The sequence below is a fragment of the Anguilla anguilla genome, chromosome 8 (genome assembly GCF_013347855.1).
Source record: "Anguilla anguilla isolate fAngAng1 chromosome 8, fAngAng1.pri, whole genome shotgun sequence".
In the NCBI taxonomy this organism is placed as follows: Eukaryota; Metazoa; Chordata; class Actinopteri; order Anguilliformes; family Anguillidae; genus Anguilla; species Anguilla anguilla.
Genome location: NC_049208.1, coordinates 896,628 through 916,839, shown reverse-complemented (window position 1 = coordinate 916,839; position 20,212 = coordinate 896,628). Strand labels below are relative to the sequence as shown.

The following is a 20,212-nucleotide window of genomic DNA, read 5'->3' as shown; positions in this document are numbered from 1 at the left end:
CATGCATGCACCTAGAACAATCAGAGCACTCAGTTGCAACTGACAGTCAGCCTGGATGACACTGGAACCCGGTTTGACATATAAAAGCCCAGCTAATAGCAGCCATGTTACATTTCATTACATTACAGGCATTTATGTAATGTAATTTATGTAATGTATCCAGAGCGACTTACACAACTTTTACATTGCATCCCTTTATACAGATGGATATATACTGAAGCAATACACGTTAAGTACCTTGCTCAAGAGAACAACGGCAGTGTCCTACCCATCGAATCTGTGACCTTTAGGTTACCAGGTCATTATACAACACTGACGCCCCAGAATGAATTATTCATGTCACTGGTGCATGCCAAGAGGACATTTTTTTCAAGTTCTTTAAAAAACAATATCAGAAGATGCTTCTAATTCAAATCAAGGAGGAGGCGTACACAGAGCAACGATTTTGCGCTCGGTCATAAGTAGCCTGGAATAAATCATCAGCGTGGCTGCAATATGCACGCGGCTGAAGGTCTGCGCGTCCCTCGGGGAGGGGCTCGTAATGAGAGCGCTGTGTTTTCCCGCGAGCAGTCCCCAGCCGGGGGGTTCCCCGGCATCGTTCGCCTTCCATCTTACAAAGCTCAACTGCGTCCTTCTACCCACACTCAGCCACTCCACTCACAGCACAGAGGTAAACAAATAGGCTTTGATATTTTGCTCATGTGACAAAAGTTGCAATATAAAATTCCAACATTTTTTCATCCATAATCACTTTATAAAGGTGTCAGAGACTCGGTGATTCCGCACACGCTGTTTTGAAAAGTAAAACATTACTTACTGACAGCCTTCAACGCGCGCCCCACTCCGCCACCGTCCTGGCCGTTCAGAACCTCGGACAGAGACTGTCGCGTGTTCTGTCTGCTCCGTTGGCTGGAGAACACGTTGGAGCGGATACTTCGTCTTTTCCCCGGCGCCGAACCCGGAGCCGAATTACTCCGGTCGGGTTCGTGTTGAGGCTCTGAGCTCACTTTGACGGTGTTCCTCGTCTTCGTCAACGCGGATGTCACTGACCCCATCTGCTGCGTTTGGGCTCGAGAGTCAATTCGGGTAATTTCAAATAGCTTCGGTGTTACCCTACCCAACTTCAACTTCTGAAAAGAAATCCGTCAGAGCGTTCGTAAATTTTCATTTTGGCTGTTTCTTCTGTTACGTGTTTTTGAGAAATTATCCCCTCACATAGGCTACACGTAAAGCCGCTCAACAATTAAACTTAGACTTCAGTAAGTATTCGCCTGTTTCGAGTAACGTGGCAACGTCTACTTCATGATCCTTGTTCTGCCGCTCTTATCCAGCGTGGTAAGAATTTTGCGAAGCGGCGTCCTTCTGAGGAAACGAACACAGCCAGTTTGCGAAAGCGCATCTCTTTGTCCACGGCGGATGTCGTCACTGAAAGTTCGAGCTTACTTTTCCACCACGCGGCCGCAACTCCCGCAGGCAGACTGCCTGACGCAAACAAGCTGCTACAATTAGGCTAGTCCTCGGAATTGGTTTGGGCTTATTAAGAAACACCCCCCCCCCCCTTAATTTCAGGCTCAAGTATTTTACGGAACACACTTATAAATAAAATATATAAAATATCAAAATATAAAATAAAACGTACCACCGTCGTCAAACACTTTGCGGTCTTTGAATCAGCCTTTCACTTTTTGAACAACTGTTGGTTTACTGGTAGCGGTTTTTTCTGGTTTTCACGCGTTCGTGTTTAAGAGACCAAATGCCGTTAAAGCCTTTGGACGCCCAGCTGATAGCAAGTGCAATCAGTTGTGTTCCAGCAAACGGTTTGCGTTCACCAAACAAATGGTGTCTTTTCCCATTGACTTCTGTGACTGGGAACACAACTTTTTTTTAGGTTTTGTTTCCCTGAAAATCAAGGAAAACGCTCTTTTAAAAGCGCAGATATTTTGATTTTGAGCAAAAAGTTGGGCTAGTTCCTGAGTATTAGAAGTTCAGTTGACAGTTTGGTCTTTTTCGGCTGTTTTATAAACAGGCATTGGCCGGGGCTCGTTGTTCATTCTGGCTGCGTAAGATGTTTTGTATTATTTGGCGGACGGATTATGATGGTTTGGGAAATTACTGACAGCACTACTGAAATAACGTGGTAACGACCTGTTTTTGCGATAGGTAACTGTAATATTACTACTGAAATTTGAATAAAAAAAGTAATATTATAGTAACGCGTTATTGTCCAACGCTACTGACCGTCTGGTAGTCCTTCTCTGAACAGGTCAGGAAGAGCCAGCGCTGATTCCAAACAAGCGTAATGCGTTCCATTACCGCAGTTATTGCGTTTCATGGAATAATTTCAGTTTAGTCGTTTGATATTTCACAGGTTCTGTGACCGAATATTAATGCTTTTTAAAACAAAATTACAAGACACGCTACTAAATCTCAGACACTTTTACGAGAAAATGATGCCCAAGGCACAGCAAACACACATGGGGCTGCGTCAGCCCAGCAGCATGGCAGTTTTATTGCTGTAATTAGCAGCGTGTTTTGTTAAGGTCACACGATTTCAGGGGGGTGTCATGGCTAAACGCAGCTGGCTTCCCAACCCTCAGGCCAGAGAGAGGTCTGGGACAGTCCGTGCAATTTGCCTGAGAAACGGGGGGGGAACTGCATGTGGTGTTCTGCAGACTCATGGAAAAATGCTCCGTTAATTCTGTTTGTTGTGTTGGGGACGATCTTAACGAGTTTAATTGCAGCCAGGTGCCAACCTGATTGCTGAAGGAAAGGTGTGGACAGGTGGATGTGGCCCAAGATATTCGAGAAGCTAATAAGATGCACAAGATGGGGCATTCTGTTCACATAAAGTACATTACACTTGGCATGGACAGAAAGGGGGGGGGGGGGGGGGTCAAGGGGGTAGTAGGAGCCCCTAAAAATAAGAGGTGACTTCTCAAGGGGTTTACCGTGCTAATAAATACATTTAAATAATTATGCTTTATGGAGAGGAAGTAATATTGTGGATTGAATGTGAGGCAGGCGAAGAATTAGCTATTCTACTTACAAACTAAAGAAGTCAAGTATTACGTAGATGTAACACAATATTCAGTGTGCAAATCATTTCAAATGGACTACACGGTGGTTTCATTTGCAGCTATGAAGGAGGTTTGATCTTGATTTAGGAAGTTAATTAAACCTCATTAAATTGAATAACTCAATGATGAATTTGTTCATGCTGACACATTTTCTTACATAACCAACCAGTAGGTGGGGTAGCTAGGTTGCTAGCTTTATTTTGAGATAGTTATTAGCATCATTGATTCACTTAAAGCTGTCATTCTGCTTGATGGTGTAATTTGCATATTCAAATTATTTGTTTTTTTATGCATGTCCAGTAGGTTCCATGACAATCTGACTACAAGTTGAGGGCACAATTGTCCTCCTGTCTTTGATGGCAGTCAAAATCAAATCAGATCAAATGTGTTTTCTAAAATGTAATGAAGCATGTGACCAAGGACAATGCTGTGGAGGTTCTGTGCAGTGATACAGTGAAAGAAACCCGTGGTCCCCAGTAGAACCTCCTGTAGTATCTGAAGTCTAAAGAATGAGTTTCAAAGCGACTATTTCGGTCTTCCAGGGGCCTTGTAAGAAATATGTGTTGGCAACATTTTCTCTCAACCACCAAATTAATTTCGCTGCTCTCATTCTGGGATAAAAACATCTTACTGGCATTTCAGTTTTCAATCTTCATTTTATTTATGTTTTTTCACCAAAAACCATTGAAAGATGCACACACATGCACACACACTACTCACACACACACACACAGTGGAGATGAGTTGGGAGGGACACGCAAGTACAGTGCTTAGATTTTGATTACCAAGCGACACTTGTTCTGTGTGTTGTTACGGTAACATGATTTTAGGGGGGCATCACGGGAAAAAGCAGCTGGCTTCAGATCTCTCTGGCCAACGTGAGCTCAGTGCCAATCCTCCCAATTTGTCTGGAAAAAAACAAATTAAAAACTGTGGGTCGTGTTTTTAGCGCTGGTGTAAGGATGCTCCATTGGCTGTGCTGGGCAGGTCCTTAATGAGCTTAATTGCAGACAGGTGCCAACATAAGAGCTGAGGGAGAGGCATGGGTATGACTCAGTTCTGCCCAGTCGCCCAGTTTCTGTAGACCAGCGGTTCTCAGTCTTGTCGCCCTCAAGGCCCCCCGTGCCCATGGTAATATTCCAGCCCCCCCCCCCCCCACCCCCCACTCACAGGAGACATGATAACCTGTCTGCCTGTCATCATCAGTCCTCCATCTGTACACACTCCAGTCCAGTTAGTCAGGCTTATTCCACTCATAGACCCCATAAAAGCATTAAAGTGACTTTTGTCATTGTACTAATCCTCAAATATTCACAAAGCAAACATCCTTCTTCATTTCCTTTGCCTCATTCACAGCCAACAGATACGAGTGTGACATCTACACAGAGTAAAAAGGTTATTATATTTTAGATACTATTAATTTCTTGCTTTGTGTCATCCAGCTGAATAATTACTCATGTCTTGATGCTTTGTGATAGAAGCTTTCAGTAATTTCCTGTCTTCTCCACAACCCCCCCCCCCCCCCAGTTCCCTGAGGGCCCACAATTTATTTAAACTAGTATTGGCCATATATCTGTATTTCAATGGGAAATGGCATTGAGGTGGTTTTCAATCAAAACCATAATCTTGTGTTTTTAAATACCCGGTAAAATGTGTTTGTGTCCTTCAGTAAAATACTCATCCTAATTCACTTTCATATTTAGTTGTACATGTTGGTATTTATATTTTAAGTTTAAGTTGCCCTGGATTTGGTAGGCAATGCAACGTAAAAATAATTTAAAGTAGTGAAATGCAAGGGCGCTACCTAGTGAGTATAGCTGGAGCTGCAGGTTACAGTACAAGGGTATGCCAAATTTAAATTTTGACCTTGAGTTTAAATTGGCAGGGCATAACCCTACAGCTCTAAGTGTGCAACTTTTCAGGATTTACTACAGACTCAAATATATCTTGAAATGTAGTTTTTTTTTTTTTTTTGAGCTGAGTAAAAACATGTTTTTATGTTTTATATATAAAAAGATTAGGGACCCTCCAGGTTCATGGTTATGGATCCCAGCAGACCCTGTGACTCTCCATAAACAGAGTTGGGGGGTCCTAGTTCTATAGGGTACTGGTATTAAATGTGTTTAAATGTAATTTTTAAAAGTGTATAAAATTTTTAACAAGCTCATTTGCCAGAATGTACCAGTAGAGGTCAGTGTTGTAAAATAAATAATCACTAAGCATCTTAATTGCTCTTGAAAGTATGCAGGTTCATCATAGTTTGTGTGAATTTATATTTTATTTAGTTATTTATTTAGATAGCTCATGGATATTCATCATGACATTGATCAACATTCATTTCAACTGGATAAACCATGTAAATTTATGTACAATTGTCCAGGTAGAAAGATTATATATATATATATATATATATATATATATATATATATATATATATATAAATGCCACTATAGAAGAAGAATTCCTCAGTGATGGACTCAAAGTACTGATTCAGTATCAGTCTGTACAAATAGAGCCCTGGATCAGTGACCCCTGGTCAGAAAAATACTAACCAGGAAGAGAACATGAAGTCACTGCCTATCTCCCACCCCAAGCCCCGCCTTCCTCCTCCCATTGGCTACTGTGTAGGCGTGAGGTCACGGCTGGACCACGCCCCTCTTGAGGTCTTTGCTCTGAGCGAGCGCCCGCCCTGGACTTCTCGCTAATCTGCATCAACTCTCTGGCGGCACTAATCTGCCTCATCCTAATCTTCATCAGGGTCCTCATCTTCATCAGGGTCCTAATCTTCATCAGGGTCCTCATATTCATCAGGGTCCTAATCTTCATCAGGGTCCTCATCTTCATCAGGGTCCTCATCTTCATCCGGGTCCTCATCTTCATGAGGGTCCTAATCTTCATCAGGGTCCTCATTTCATCAGGGTCCTCATTTCATCAGGGTCCTCATCTTCATCAGGGCCTTGTGGCCGGGGGCTGGGGTGGCGGAGAGGCCTGGCAAGGCGTCCCAGCCCTGTGGACCAGGCTTAGGCGGCATAGCCCCATATGCCAGGCTAGCTGCCCTAGCCCCATGTGCCAGGCTAGCTGCCCTAGCCCTGTGGACCAGGCTAGCTGCCCTAGCCCTGTGGACCAGGCTGAGCACAGAGAGATTTGTGCTCAGAGATTAGCGCTGAAAATCTGCTCTGCTTGCTTTACCCTCAGAAAGAGAGAAACGCCACATCGTCCCCTAATTACCCTAGAGCAGTGCTGCACCCATCCTAACCCACCCTCTCTCTGTCTCTCTCTATCTCTCTCACCATCCCTCTCCCTGTCTCTCTCTATGTCTCTCACCCTCCCTCTCTCTGTCTCTCTCTATCTCTCTCCATCTCTCTCACCCTCTCTCTGTCTCTCTCTATCTCTCACCCTCCATCTCTCTATCTCTGTCTCTCTCTATCTCTCTCACCCTCCCTCTCTCTGTCTCTCTCTATCTCTCTCACCCTCCCTCTCTGTCTCTCTATCTCTCACCCTCCATCTCTCTATCTCTCTCTGTCTCCCTCTGTCTCTCTCTCTCTCTCTGTCTCTCTCCAAACACAGTGCCCTTTTCTCTTTTCAGGGAACTATATGCAAGAATAGATTAGAGCAAAAGAATATGGTAGTTTAATATTTTTAGTACTGGAGGTGATTTTAACTGCTCTATAATTCTCATGACATAGTTTTGTCTGGCGTATGGGTTAGTTGATATATGTGTGTGTGTGTGTGTGTGTGTGTGTCTGCGTCTTAGAATAGAATTCAGATAGAATCCATTCATTTAACACTCGTTTAAGGGGTCCAGAAACTTTTTTAAAAAAAGTATTTTATTTGATTGGCGGTTGGCACACGGTGGCGGTTGGCGCATTGGGGCTCTGTTTCCGCTGAGCCACGCGGGTGAAGGTGGCACAGGGGGTTCCCGTGTGGTGCCCAGTGGGCATGAGTCACTGCATCCTGGCAGACGTTCCACGCCCACTTCCCTCTCGGAGGCACGCACTTGTGGTGAAAAACAAAACTAAAAAACGTTGCAGCTGGCAACCACAAGCTGTGCTTATCATGGTTACCTTAGCGACAACAAAAAAAAACAGGAATTTGGTTTTCAGTGTGCTTGAGAGAAAGAATGAGGCTTTTAGGAAGTGATCTGCACCCTCAATCCCAGGATTATTTCTGTAGAGCTGCTGATGTGCTATACTGCACAGTGAAGGCACAGGTGCTTTTCTCTGTAAAACGCACACAGGAAGTGGATGTACACTGTTGCCATGGTCATGGTTTTCTCTGTAGAACACATAGGAAGTGAATGTATACTGTTGCCATGGTCATGGTTTTCTCTATGAAACACACAGGAAGTGAATGTACACTGTTGCCATGGTCATAGTTTTCTCTAAGAAACACACACAAGAAGTGTAGTACACTGTTGCCATGGTCTTGGTTTTCTCTAAGAAACACACACAGTAAGTGGATGTTGCTATGGTCATGCCAGGCAGGATGCCAGACTAGTCTGGCGCAGAGAGTCTTTCACATCTCGTAGAAAATGAGCCGATCACATCTCCGCACACCACAGCAATCCTCTGCACACCTCCGCACACCTCCACACACCTCTGCACACCACAGCACCCCACCCCACACCTCCGCACACCTCTGCACACCACATCTACGCACACCTCCACACACCACAGCACACCTCCGCACACCACAGCAATCCTCCGCACACCTCCGCACACCTCTGCACACCTCCACACACCACATCTACGCACACCTCCACACACCACAGCACACCTCCGCACACCACCCCACACCTCTGCACACCTCCACACACCACATCTACGCACACCTCCGCACACCTCTGCACACCTCCACACACCACAGCACACCTCTGCACACCTCTGCACACCTCCACACACCTCCACACACCACAGCACACCTCCGCACACCACCCCACACCTCTGCACACCTCCACACACCACATCTACGCACACCTCCGCACACCTCTGCACACCTCCACACACCACAGCACACCTCTGCACACCTCTGCACACCTCCACACACCTCCACACACCACAGCACACCTCCGCACACCTCCACACACCTCCGCACACCACAGCAATCCTCCGCACACCACAGCAATCCTCCGCACACCACAGCACCCCACCCCATACCTCCGCACACCTCCGCACACCTCCACACACCACAGCAATCCTCCGCACACCTTAGCACACCTCCACACACCACAGCACACTCGATGTGAAAGGGCTACTTTCCAGAGAATACTTATCTCTGACAAACGCAGAGATCAGCTTTGAATCATGCTGTAAAGAGCAAAAGAATTTAAATATATTTAAAAATAGGGGGAAAAACTGACACCCTCATGTGTATTGTTTTTTTAAAAGGTTTATTGACATACAGAAGTACTGATTGTTTGGTCTTCTTGTTGAACACAAATTGTATTGGGGGAGAAAGCCTTCTGAGTTTCATTTGGTGTAGTAAAACTTATTGCTGTGTTGTTTTTTTTTCTTTTGTTGACTGTAAACTCCAGACTGTGGTAAAGGACGGCGGAACTAAAGCTTGTGTCAATGTTTCTACTCTGATCTCCCAGCCTTCACCCCGCCCTATAATGGCAAAGAAAGGCACTTTTAAAGCTATTATTGATTTTTATTTGTTGGTTTTCTGGTTTTTTTAAACTCACAGAAAGACGGCTACATCGTTCCCTGGTGTTTGCAGGGGTGAAAGTTCACTCGAAGATTAGCTCCTCATCATAATCATCATGGTGTTGGGTTGATTCGTTGATCACCTGTAGATTAGGGTGTGAGGGACAATGAATAAAAAGCATTTAAAATGTTGCTCATGTTGTTATTAATGCTTTTTAAATGGTTCAGAACTAAAGGCCCAGCACTTTGCACTTTAAAATGCTCAGTACTGCTGGCTCAGGTGCACCTGAGTTCTCACCTGCCCATCTCTGGTCTCAATGGTCTTGATCAACACCTTCTTGGATGACATGCTGTCAATCACGGGCTTTAACTCCATCATGGTTTCTATGGCAGCGGGGGAAACAGGGCTTTAGCTGGGTGAGCCACAGCTGCTCGTAATGACACAGATTACCTACACTCAGCAGATGCACAGCTGCTCTTAATGCCACAGATCACCTACACTCAACAGATGCACAGCTGCTCATAATGCCACAGATCACCTACACTCAGCAGATGCACAGCTGCTCTTAATGCCACAGATCACCTACACTCAACAGATGCACAGCTGCTCATAATGCCACAGATCACCTACACTCAGCAGATGCACAGCTCCTTATTATAAATGCCAAAATGTTCCGTCTCCTTTCAGTTAACAGAACACTGAACTTCCAAAAATGAAATTAAGCCATCTTTAACTATACATCTGTGGTAAAATTGGATATGCACATTTATTCATTTATTTATTTATGTTTTGCTTGGGGAAGATCTTAACACGATAACTATCCACAATTAACCGCACACGTACGCCTCCTTAAAGGAAAATGGCGTGTGACTGAGAGAATGGCAAAATCAAAAACAATAAGACAACATGGAATGCAACATGATATTGTGACATATATGATATTATTAATAAAGGAAGGGGGCAGGGTCTACCTCTCAGGTTCAGGGAAGAGATGTTCGGCAGAGGACTGGAGATTCTGGGAAGAAGGAAAATGAAAAAAAAGATTCTTTACTCCCAGAAAGAGAAGAGCAAAAGACATGGCTTAATCTGTGTAGTTAGCATCTCTAACCCACTTATCAACAGCACAAGCAAATATACACAGCCCATACACACACACAGCATGTTTATACACAGCGCATACACACACAACATGTTTACACACACACATTCAGAGGGCACACACGCACACACACACATGCAGAGCACTCAGTCACACCTGCTCTCCTCCCCCTCCAGCAGCTTCCTGTAGGTGGCGATCTCGATGTCCAGCGCCATCTTGACGTTGAGCAGGTCCTGGTACTCGCGCAGGTGCCTGGCCATCTCGTCCTTCATGCTGTGGATGTCGTCCTCCATGCGGGCGATGGTGTCCTGGTAGTTTGAGGCCTCCAGGGCAAAGTTCTCCTCCCTCCCCCTCATCTGGCGCTCCAGGGACTCGTTCTGGAGGTTAGGGTTCAGTTAAAAAGCAGAGAAGAAAGGAAGCAGGAAGAGAGGAAACAATGAAGATAAGGAAGAGGAGGGTGATGTGACGTTTTGTATGGTAATATAGCAGCAGAACCTCCTGTTAGCAACCTGAACTTCCAGTGGAAATAGAGAGGAAGGAATAAGAGCACAAGCCTCACATCTGGTGGGGCTACACAACCTGCGGCTGTAATAACGCTCTAAAATGGCCTCTCATTCATGCAGTTAGTATGCGGGAGAAGTGCTTCCCAGCTCCGAGAAGGACCCACATTCTCACCCCGAGTGAGGGGAAGGGATTAACCATGACACAATCCCTGCCTGACAGGACTGCATGGTAATCCTGAGTGCGTGCGGGGATGGACAGGATTACACGTGACACAGCCCTAGCAGTCCTGAGAGAGACTGGGAGACTATGGGGGCACAATTAAACATGACACCTCTTTTGCCTGAAGAACATGCCAATCCTAATCGTGAGGGGCAAGGGACTCCTCCCAGCGTGGCTAACACACCAGCTCTAAATGATTGCAGGTTACCAGAGTGTAGGGGAAGGAATTTAGTGTGACACCTTTCAGCCAAGGCCAAATAGACATCATAACGCATGTATCTCAGTGCATTATGGGTAATTCCTTTCACCAGACAACCTAGAGTGGTAGACTTCAGAGGAGGGCTTATTACGTGATGGGATGTGACGGGGTGTGACGGGATGTGACGGGGTGTGACGGGGTGTGACGGGGTGTGAGAGGATGTGACGGGGTGTGATGGGATGTGACAGGGTGTGATGGGGTGTGACAGGGTGTGATGGGGTGTGACGGGGTGTGACAGGGTGTGAGAGGATGTGACGGGATGTGATGGGATGTGACGGGGTGTGACGGGGTGTGACGGGGTGTGACGGGATGTGACGGGATGTGACAGGTGTACTCACGGTTCCCTTCAGGGAGTCAACCTCGCAAGTGAGCGCCTGCACCTGGCGGCGGAACTCGTTAGCCTCCTGCTTAGCCAGCCGCAGGGCCTCACTGTTCCGAGCAGCAGCCTCAGATAGGTCTGTAAACTGAGAGAGAGAGAGAGAGAGAGAGACAGAGAGAGAGAGAGAGAGGGAGAGAGAGAGAGAGAGAGAGAGGGAGAGAGGGAGAGAGGGAGAGAGGGAGAGAGAGGGAGAGTGACAAAGAAAGAGTGAGAGAGAGAGAGAGGTTAGCCAGAGAGAGGGTGGGGTTGGTGTAAGGGGGTGGAGCCTGTAGGAGAGAGGGTGATAAAAGGGGTGGGGCTTGGAAGAGTGAGCATGGGACTTACAGGAGAGAAGGGGCAGGGTTCTTGCGAGAGAAGGGATGTGGCTGTGAGAGAGGGGCAGAGTTGGCCTAAGGGAGGGGGCAGAGTTGGTGTGAGGGAGGGGGTGGAGTTGGTGTGAGGGAGGGGGCGGAGTTGGTGTGAGGGAGGGGGCGGAGTTGGTGTGAGGGAGGGGGCGGAGTTGGTGTGAGGGTGGGGGCGGAGTTGGTGTGAGGGTGGGGGCGGAGTTGGCGTGAGAGGGGAGGTGGAGGTAGCGTGAGAGCGGGGGCAGAGTTGGCCAAATGGAGGGGGTGAAGTTGTCTTAAGGGAGGGGGCGGAGTCGGTGTGAGGGAGGGGGCAGAGTTGGTGTGAGGGAGGGGGCGGAGTTGGTGTGAGGGAGGGGGCGGAGTTGGTGTGAGGGAGGGGGCAGAGTTGGTGTGAGGGAGGGGGCGGAGTCGGTGTGAGGGAGGGGGCGGAGTTGGTGTGAGGGAGGGGGCGGAGTTGGTGTGAGGGAGGGGGCGGAGTCGGTGTGAGGGAGGGGGCAGAGTTGGCGTGAGAGATGAGCCGCCAGCAGGAATGTCCCGGAAATGAGATTAGCAGCTCAGCGAGGGCGCCGACTGATCCTGAACAGCCAACGGTAATCCACTCAGAGAGTTACCTCACCGGCCGAGCCACATGGAGCCTGAACAGGGACAGAGAGAGAGAGGCAGGGAGCGGCAGGGAGCGGCAGGGAGACAGGAGAGAGAGACAGGGAGCGGCAGGGAGAGGAAGGGAGAGGCAGGGGGACAGAGAGAGAGAGGCAGGGAGCGGCAGGGAGACAGGAGAGAGAGGCAGGGAGCGGCAGGGAGACAGGAGAGAGAGACAGGGAGCGGCAGGGAGACAGGAGAGAGAGACAGGGAGAGGCAGGGAGCGGCAGGGAGACAGGAGAGAGAGACAGGGAGAGGCAGGGAGAGGCAGGGAGACAGGGACAGGAGGGAGAGACAGGGAGACAGGGACAGGAGGGAGAGACAGGGAGACAGAGACAGGGAGAGGCAGGGAGACAGAGACAGGAGGGAGAGACAGGGAGACAGGGACAGAGAGAGAGAGGCAGGGAGACGTAGTGGTAGAAAGCAACAGAATCAGACTGAGGAAAAAGAGGGAAAGACAGAAAGAGGGAGAGGGGAGAGACACACCTTGGACTTGTACCAGTCCTCGGACTCCTGGACGTTTTTGGCGGCCAGGTTCTCGTACTGCAGCCGGACGTCCCGCAGGGCGGCAGTCAGGTCGGGTTTGGCCACGTCCATGTCCACCTGCACATGCTGGTCCTGGATCTGAGCCTGCAGCTCAGCCACCTCCTGCAGACACACACACATACGTCACAGTGTGTTGTAAGCGTGTCAGGGTGTGTTGTAAGCGTGTTGTGATGTGTTGTAAGCGTGTTGTGGTATGTTGTAAGCGTGTTGTGGTGTGGTGAAAGCATGTCGCAGTGTGCTGTAAGTGTGTTGTGGTGTGTTGTAAGCGTGTCGCAGTGTGTTGTAAGCGTGTTGTGGTGTGTTGTAAGCGTGTCGCAGTGTGTTGTAAGCGTGTTGTGGTGTGTTGTAAGCGTGTCGCAGTGTGTTGTAAGCATGTTGTGGTATGTTGTAAGCGTGTCACAGTGTGTTGTAACCATGTCAGTGTGTGTTGTTAGCGCGTTGTGGTGTGTTGTAAGTGTGTCAGGGTGTGTTGTAAGCATGGTGTGTTGTAAGCGTGCTGTGGTATGTTGTAAGCGTGTAGCAGTGTGGTGTAAGCGTGTTGTGGTGTGGTGTAAGCGTGTTGTGGTATGTTGTAAGCGTGTCGCAGTGTGTTGTAAGCATGTTGTGGTGTGTTGTAAGTGTGTCAGGGTGTGTTGTAAGCATGTTGTGGTGTGTTGTAAGCGTGTCGTGGTGTGGTGTGTGTTGTAAGTGTGTCAGGGTGTGTTGTAAGCGTGTTGTGGTGTGTTGTAAGTGTGTCAGGGTGTGTTGTAAGCGTGTTGTGGTGTGTTGTAAGTGTGTCACGGTGTGTTGTAAGTGTGTTGTGGTGTGGTGTAAGCATGTCGTGGTGTGTTGTAAGCGTGTCAGGGTGTGTTGTAACCGTGTCAGGGTGTGTTGTAACCGTGTTAGAGTGTGTTGTAAGCGTGTCGTGGTGTGGTGTAAGTGTGTTGTGGTGTGTTGTAACCGTGTCAGGGTGTGTTGTAAGTGTGTTAGGGTGTGTTGTAAGCGTGTCGTGGTGTGGTGTAAGTGTCTCACCTCGTCGTGGAGCTTCTTGAGGAAGTTGATCTCCTCCTGCAGCGACTCCACTTTACGCTCCAGATCCACACGAGCCAGAGAAGCATTATCCACATCCTGCATCACAAACAAGAGATAAAACAGCCGTGCGAGTGTGTGTGTGTGTGTGTATGCCTGTGTGTGTGTATATATGTTTCTGTAGGTTTCTGTCAGTGTTTGGGACCACCACTGGCCTGTATCCACGGTGAACAAACAGACCCACTTAAGTAAACAATGCCCGTCTGTGCCCAGTCTGTGCCCCCCACCCCAACCCCCCCTCCTCCCCCACCCCCCCTTAGTGCCCAGAGACACATTTCCTTGGGACAGCTGCCTGCTTTGTCAGCCCGGCCAACAAAGATATCCGGACTGGGACAAAGAGGCACAAAGCCCCCCATTCAGCCCTGTTAATGAGCCCCGTTCTCATTGGGCCAAAGCCTCTGCCCACCCCACCCCACCCCACCCCAGCGTGCCAGGAATCCACAGCACCGAACGCCACACGCTACACCACAGCTGTATAACAGAGTAGCACACGCTACCCCACAGCTGTATAACAGAGTAGCACACGCTACCCCACAGCTGTATAACAGAGTAGCACACGCTACCCCACAGCTGTTTAACAGAGTAGCACACGCTACCCCACAGCTGTTTAACAGAGCAGCACACGCTACCCCACAGCTGTTTAACAGAGCAGCACACGCTACCCCACAGCTGTATAACAGAGTAGCACACGCTACCCCACAGCTGTTTAACAGCAGCACACGCTACCCCACAGCTGCATAACAGAGCAGCACACGCTACCCCACAGCTGTTTAACAGAGTAGCACACGCTACCCCACAGCTGTTTAACAGAGTAGCACACGCTACCCCACAGCTGTTTAACAGAGTAGCACACGCTACCCCACAGCTGTTTAACAGAGCAGCACACGCTACCCCACAGCTGTATAACAGCAGCACACGCTACCCCACAGCTGTTTAACAGAGCAACACACGCTACCTCACAGCTGTATAACAGCAGCACACGCTACCCCACAGCTGTTTAACAGAGCAGCACACGCTACCACACACTACCCCATTTACTGCATCTCTGTAGCCTGGCTTTATGAACTCAGTTTGCAATTCTTTGTGATTACTACGTTGCCTTATTCATGATTTTTTTTTTTTTAAGTACTGCCTGTTTTGCTTACGATCTATGATTGTATGATATGTATCATAATCGTCTGTGTTGGCAGAGTACATGGACTGCCCACATCCCCCCCACTTCCTAACTGCAAGAGGATCAAGTTGGTCACAGTTCCGGGTACTACTGAATTTAAAAAATGCATACATTTTCAATGGTTCATAATTCAAAGGTGGGGACAAATTGTGAATGTTTAGAATTTGGCGCTGAACATCTACCCTCTCTGCTTCTTAACAACGGGAGATTTAGCTGTTACCTCACAGTATAGCACCGGCAAAACTTTCTGCAAACTTTAATACATTTTCATTAGAATTTTTTTTTCTTTGTAAGGTGACAGAACCTTAAATGTTATAAATACAGAGCAGAGAGGTCGTCGAGTGTAAAGAGCCTGCAATATAATTCCAGCCTGCAAGCAGTGTTTTGCATCAGGAGCTCACATTCCTGGCATTCTGAATAAATTTAATCTCCCACCCCAAACAACGCCGTGTTGTGACTGCATCGGCGTCGGCAGCAGCGGCATAACTGAATTAAGGGAGATCTGCGTTAACTCACACCCGAACGCATCTCCCCACAGCTGATTCCCACTACCCATGTCCTGCAGAGCTGGTAGCTTTTCAAATACATAAACGTCCCTAGGTAGGTTTCACAGTGCCCCGAATTTCACGTTTGGAAAAATCCGGTCTTTATGGTTTGGCCAGGGTCTGTCCAAACTGCGCGCACAGAAACGTCGCCCTCCTACCTGCCTGAAGCCCTGCATGTTGGTTTCCGCCTCCTCGCGCTGAATTATCTCATCCTGGAGCCTTAAAACAGATAGAAAGGAAAATAAAGGTCATCCCACCTGCCACGCGCCCACTTTGGATACTCTTCTGAAACCCAGCATTTCCGCTCATTACGCACAACACCAAATAGCGTGTCTACTTTCTTTCTGCCGTCTATTTTTTCATCGGTTTTTTTTTTTCGGTACCAACGGCAACAGGTACCTTAAAGTTTCAAAGTCTGATACTCAATTTCTGTCTCTCGAAATGCAAGCATATCTGGAAATAACTTAATTCTTCCCAATAAATTGGATATTTTCTTAGTAGACTCTCGTATTCGGGACGATCACAGATTACAGTAGTGTTACAAAGTATCTCGCAAGCCAACCTATTAATATGGAAATTCTGGGAGTTTTGTCTCAGTTTGTTATTATTATTAGTAATTTTATTATTACTATTACACGCTTGTCCTGTACGTATTTTCATACATATGACAAATGAAAGATGTATTAAAACCCAAAACTGTGTGCATGTGTTCTTGTGTGCACGTGAACATATAAAAAATGTCAAATAGCTTGCTAACCTTACAGTCAAGTATGTGCCATACATTTGAAAAATGTTTATACATACTTCTCCCGGAGTCGCTCGATTTCCTCCGCTAGATTGTCCCGGTCCACCTCCGCGCGCGCTTTCTCGTTGGTGAGCTGGTCCACCTGGTGTCGGAGCTCGCGCATCTCCTCCTCGTACAGGTCCCCGATGCGCGTGGTGCCTTTCCCCCGCAGCTGCTCGAGCTCCGCATTTAAGATCTTGTTCTGCTGTTCAAGGAAGCGCACCTTTTCGATGTAACTTGCGAACCGGTCGTTGAGGTGCTGCATCTGCGCCTTCTCGTTGGTGCGGTTGGTCTTAAACTCAGTGTTTATGGCGTCAGACAGGGAGAAGTTCAAGCTCTCCGACGCCAGGCGGGGCATCGGGGCGCTGCTGCGGACCCTGGAGACCTTGGTCGCGTAGATGGGTGGGGCAGAGGAGAGACCGACGGAGACTCGCGACGACGGTCTCGAGTACTGGCGGCTTGAGTAGCTGGCGCGAGCCACCATGGGTCTCTCTCCCCCGAACATCCTTTTGTAAGAAGAGCTATGCCTGGATGAAGGGTCGGACATGTTGTAACTCATTGTCAACGAAATATTTGTAAAGTCTACTTTTTCAGAGAGAAGATGAGTTTTTCTCGCAATAGACTTTCACTAAAGTGCCCCAGAACCTCCTGCCAGACTGGCCGAACGAAGAATACGAAGTGAAGTGGGACTGGTACTTATAGTCCACTCCTTATGCAAATCATATAACGGTGCAAGGAGTCTGGCTGACACATTTGGTGACCAATCGCAGAGTACTAAGCAGAGAGGGCGGGGCTCAAAGAAAACAAATTCACCCAACTGCATTAACCCACCTAACAAGTGTTCCTAAATGAATTTCTGAGCTAAAAAAAATATATCTCAACACATAAAGTTTAAGCAATGCACAATACACATGGTGTTATTTATTTATTTCCGATAATAATAATTTAAAAAAATAATACTAATAATAATTATAATTATTGTAGTAGTAGTAGTCGTAGTAGTAGTGGTAGTAGCAGCAGTAGTAGTACTATAGTCGTAGTAGCACCACCACTACCAGTAGTTACAACTCACCAGGCAACTCACACATCCTAGTATGTATGAAGCTGCAGAAGCCTTTAATAATTATCATCTTTGATGCGATCAAAACAGCACTGCTTAGCCAGCAAAACGTAATGGCCGTGAAGCTTCTGTCTCTGTGATGCCCTCCAATGAGAGCCCTGATGGCTGATCTGCCCGGCAACAGTGCCACAGCGTGCCAGCAGTCACTGTGGACAGTCACGGCACAGTTGCCCACTGCAGAAATAAAACGTTTGTTTTCAAGGACTTTTATAATAAAATTTAAAAGACCACTTTGTGGAAAGCCTTAATAGACCACAAACAGTAACCTAACTTTAAAATGGTCTGTCCATTTTGGAGCACTCACATAGACCACATAGAGAGTGTACAGACATCACCCGCAGTCTACCCTGTAAATGAATGCGTTTGGTTATTGTGAGGGAGGGGAAGTGTGAAGACCAGACGCGACCAAACAGGGGATCTATAAGTTACCGAAGGGCACTCCAGTAACCACTGAGTCTCTCGAGAAACGAAATAAGAAGGGGGTGCTATACTCCTAAGGGACGTATCCCAAATAATGAATAATAAACCCCTAAACGGGTAACTGAGGAAGAAGGAGTATATAAAGAAAATAAAGGAACAGGGAAATGAGAAATGAAGAATAAACTACTTCGAACCGAAGCTGAGAAAAAGAAAATGTCTTTTCAAAAACAAACAGAAGACGTTCTGAGGCCAACTAAAACCAGGGGGAAAACTGGTTAGTAAGAGGCAGAAAGGTTTGTGCCCCGAAGGTGACACAATACCCCCTTAAAACCGCCAACCTCAGAATCTGGACAAATACTGTCCTAATACCTTTTTCCCCCAAAAAAAAACAAACAGAAGTCTGAATTCTTTTAAATTCCTTGGTTCCTAAAATCCTTACACCTTGCTCAGAAAAGCGACAGGGAACTGGATAGAGCGAAACACGTTACACTCAAGCACCTTTCCACTGCCTACTGACGCTTTAGAAACCCCGCCACAGGTGTGGCTGGTAATCAGCGGAAGATGTGAGCAACCAACAGGTGAAACAGATCAGAGGTAATCCTGCAGGAATGCAAGGAATGTTAAAGCAGGAACAATCATCCCACAGGAACCAAAAATAACGATTAGCCGAGTGGCTAATCTGCAAGCTCGAAACTAATCGTCCCCACACACCAAAATAACGATTAGCCGAGTGGCTAATCTGAATGCTAACCACTGAGCCGGCACAGGCACGGAAAAATGATCTACCCTGCACAGAAACCGTGACAGTTATACCCTCAGTCTTCCCTGTAAATGAATGTGTTTGGTTATACCCGCAGTCTACCCTGTAAATGAATGTGTTTGTTTATACCCTCAGTCTACCCTGTAAATTAATGTGTTTGATTATACCCTCAGTCTACCCTGTAAATTAATGTGTTTGATTATACCCTCAGTCTACCCTGTAAATGAATGTTTGTTTATACCCTCAGTCTTCCCTGTAAATTAATGTGTTTGTTTATACCCTCAGTCTACCCTGTAAATTAATGTCTTTGGTTATACCCTCAGTCTTCCCTGTAAATGAATGTGTTTGATTATACCCTCAGTCTACCCTGTAAATGAATGTGTTTGATTATACCCTCAGTCTACCCTGTAAATGAATGTTTGGTTATACCCTCAGTCTTCCCTGTAAATTAATGTGTTTGTTTATACCCTCAGTCTACCCTGTAAATTAATGTGTTTGGTTATACCCTCAGTCTTCCCTGTAAATTAATGTGTTTGGTTATACCCGCAGTCTACCCTGTAAATTAATGTTTGGTTATACCCTCAGTCTTCCCTGTAAATGAATGTGTTTGTTTATACCCTCAGTCTACCCTGTAAATTAATGTGTTTGGTTATACCCTCAGTCTTCCCTGTAAATGAATGTGTTTGGTTATACCCGCAGTCTACCCTGTAAATGAATGTGTTTGTTTATACCCTCAGTCTACCCTGTAAATTAATGTGTTTGATTATACCCTCAGTCTACCCTGTAAATTAATGTGTTTGATTATACCCTCAGTCTACCCTGTAAATGAATGTTTGGTTATACCCTCAGTCTTCCCTGTAAATGAATGTGTTTGTTTATACCCTCAGTCTACCCTGTAAATTAATGTGTTTGGTTATACCCTCAGTCTTCCCTGTAAATGAATGTGTTTGATTATACCCTCAGTCTACCCTGTAAATGAATGTTTGGTTATACCCTCAGTCTTCCCTGTAAATGAATGTGTTTGATTATACCCTCAGTCTACCCTGTAAATGAATGTTTGGTTATACCCTCAGTCTTCCCTGTAAATGAATGTGTTTGTTTATACCCTCAGTCTTCCCTGTAAATTAATGTGTTTGGTTATACCCTCAGTCTTCCCTGTAAATTAATGTGTTTGGTTATACCCGCAGTCTACCCTGTAAATTAATGTGTTTGGTTATCCCTGCTGCGCTGGGGTCTCTTTAAACACAAGTGCGAACTGCACAGATAAAATATCTGGCTGTGGTGCAAGCGGATGTCAGTGAAGCTCATGGTAGTTACTGATGACTTTAAAAGAAGCCTCTTTTTGTATGTGTGTGTGAGAGTGAGTTACAACCCAAAATGCTTCAAGTGTGAAAGACTCCTTAACTCATTGTAAGCAGCAACGGTTGCTTGGAGTGAACCCTACCCCCTTTCACATTTGACTACATACATTTGACTGTATGTGGTGCTTCCAAACGCCTCCAAACTCTCCCACTGTGTCCAGTGTGCATGCCTTGCTCTCTGGATTAGTAGTGTTTCAGCACATACTGAAATGGAGCTTGTTTTCTGCTTAATTAAAAATAATGTGGTGGTTTGGGTGCAAAATGTGTG

The 20,212-nt window shown here is 46.7% G+C and overlaps 2 protein-coding genes across 2 annotated transcripts in view; both read right to left on the bottom strand.

Moving 5' to 3' along the window:
- pde1cb (phosphodiesterase 1C, calmodulin-dependent b) overlaps positions 1 to 2,587 on the bottom strand; it is a 63,548-nt gene extending 60,961 nt beyond the window's left edge. The window contains exon 1 of the mRNA XM_035427978.1: positions 818 to 2,587. Coding sequence (XP_035283869.1) covers positions 818 to 1,055 — 238 coding nt within the window. The 5' untranslated portion in view covers positions 1,056 to 2,587. The remainder of the gene's footprint in view (positions 1 to 817) is intronic.
- Positions 2,588 to 8,447: 5,860 nt separating this feature from the next.
- On the bottom strand, positions 8,448 to 16,960 carry LOC118232832 (vimentin A2-like). The gene is made up of 9 exons (XM_035427991.1): positions 16,304 to 16,960; positions 15,658 to 15,718; positions 13,724 to 13,819; positions 12,653 to 12,814; positions 11,143 to 11,268; positions 9,979 to 10,199; positions 9,695 to 9,738; positions 9,021 to 9,106; positions 8,448 to 8,865 (listed from the first exon to the last, which is right to left on the bottom strand). The coding sequence occupies exons 1-9, from the start codon at positions 16,840 to 16,842 to the stop codon at positions 8,806 to 8,808; spliced, it is 1,395 nt and encodes a 464-aa protein (XP_035283882.1). The 5' UTR covers positions 16,843 to 16,960; the 3' UTR covers positions 8,448 to 8,805.
- Positions 16,961 to 20,212: the final 3,252 nt, after the last annotated feature.

What these genes read in the sequence shown, in the direction of transcription:
- LOC118232832 (XM_035427991.1), bottom strand. Translation starts at nt 16,842, where the DNA reads ATGAGTTACAACATGTCCGACCCTTCATCCAGGCATAGCTCTTCTTAC. An exon ending in TTGACTCCCTGAAGGGAACC is followed by an intron (nt 10,200 to 11,142) that starts GTGAGTACACCT and finishes CCTAACCTCCAG; the next exon opens with AACGAGTCCCTGGAGCGCCA. An exon ending in CTGGAGGGGGAGGAGAGCAG is followed by an intron (nt 9,739 to 9,978) that starts GTGTGACTGAGT and finishes CCTTCTTCCCAG; the next exon opens with AATCTCCAGTCCTCTGCCGA.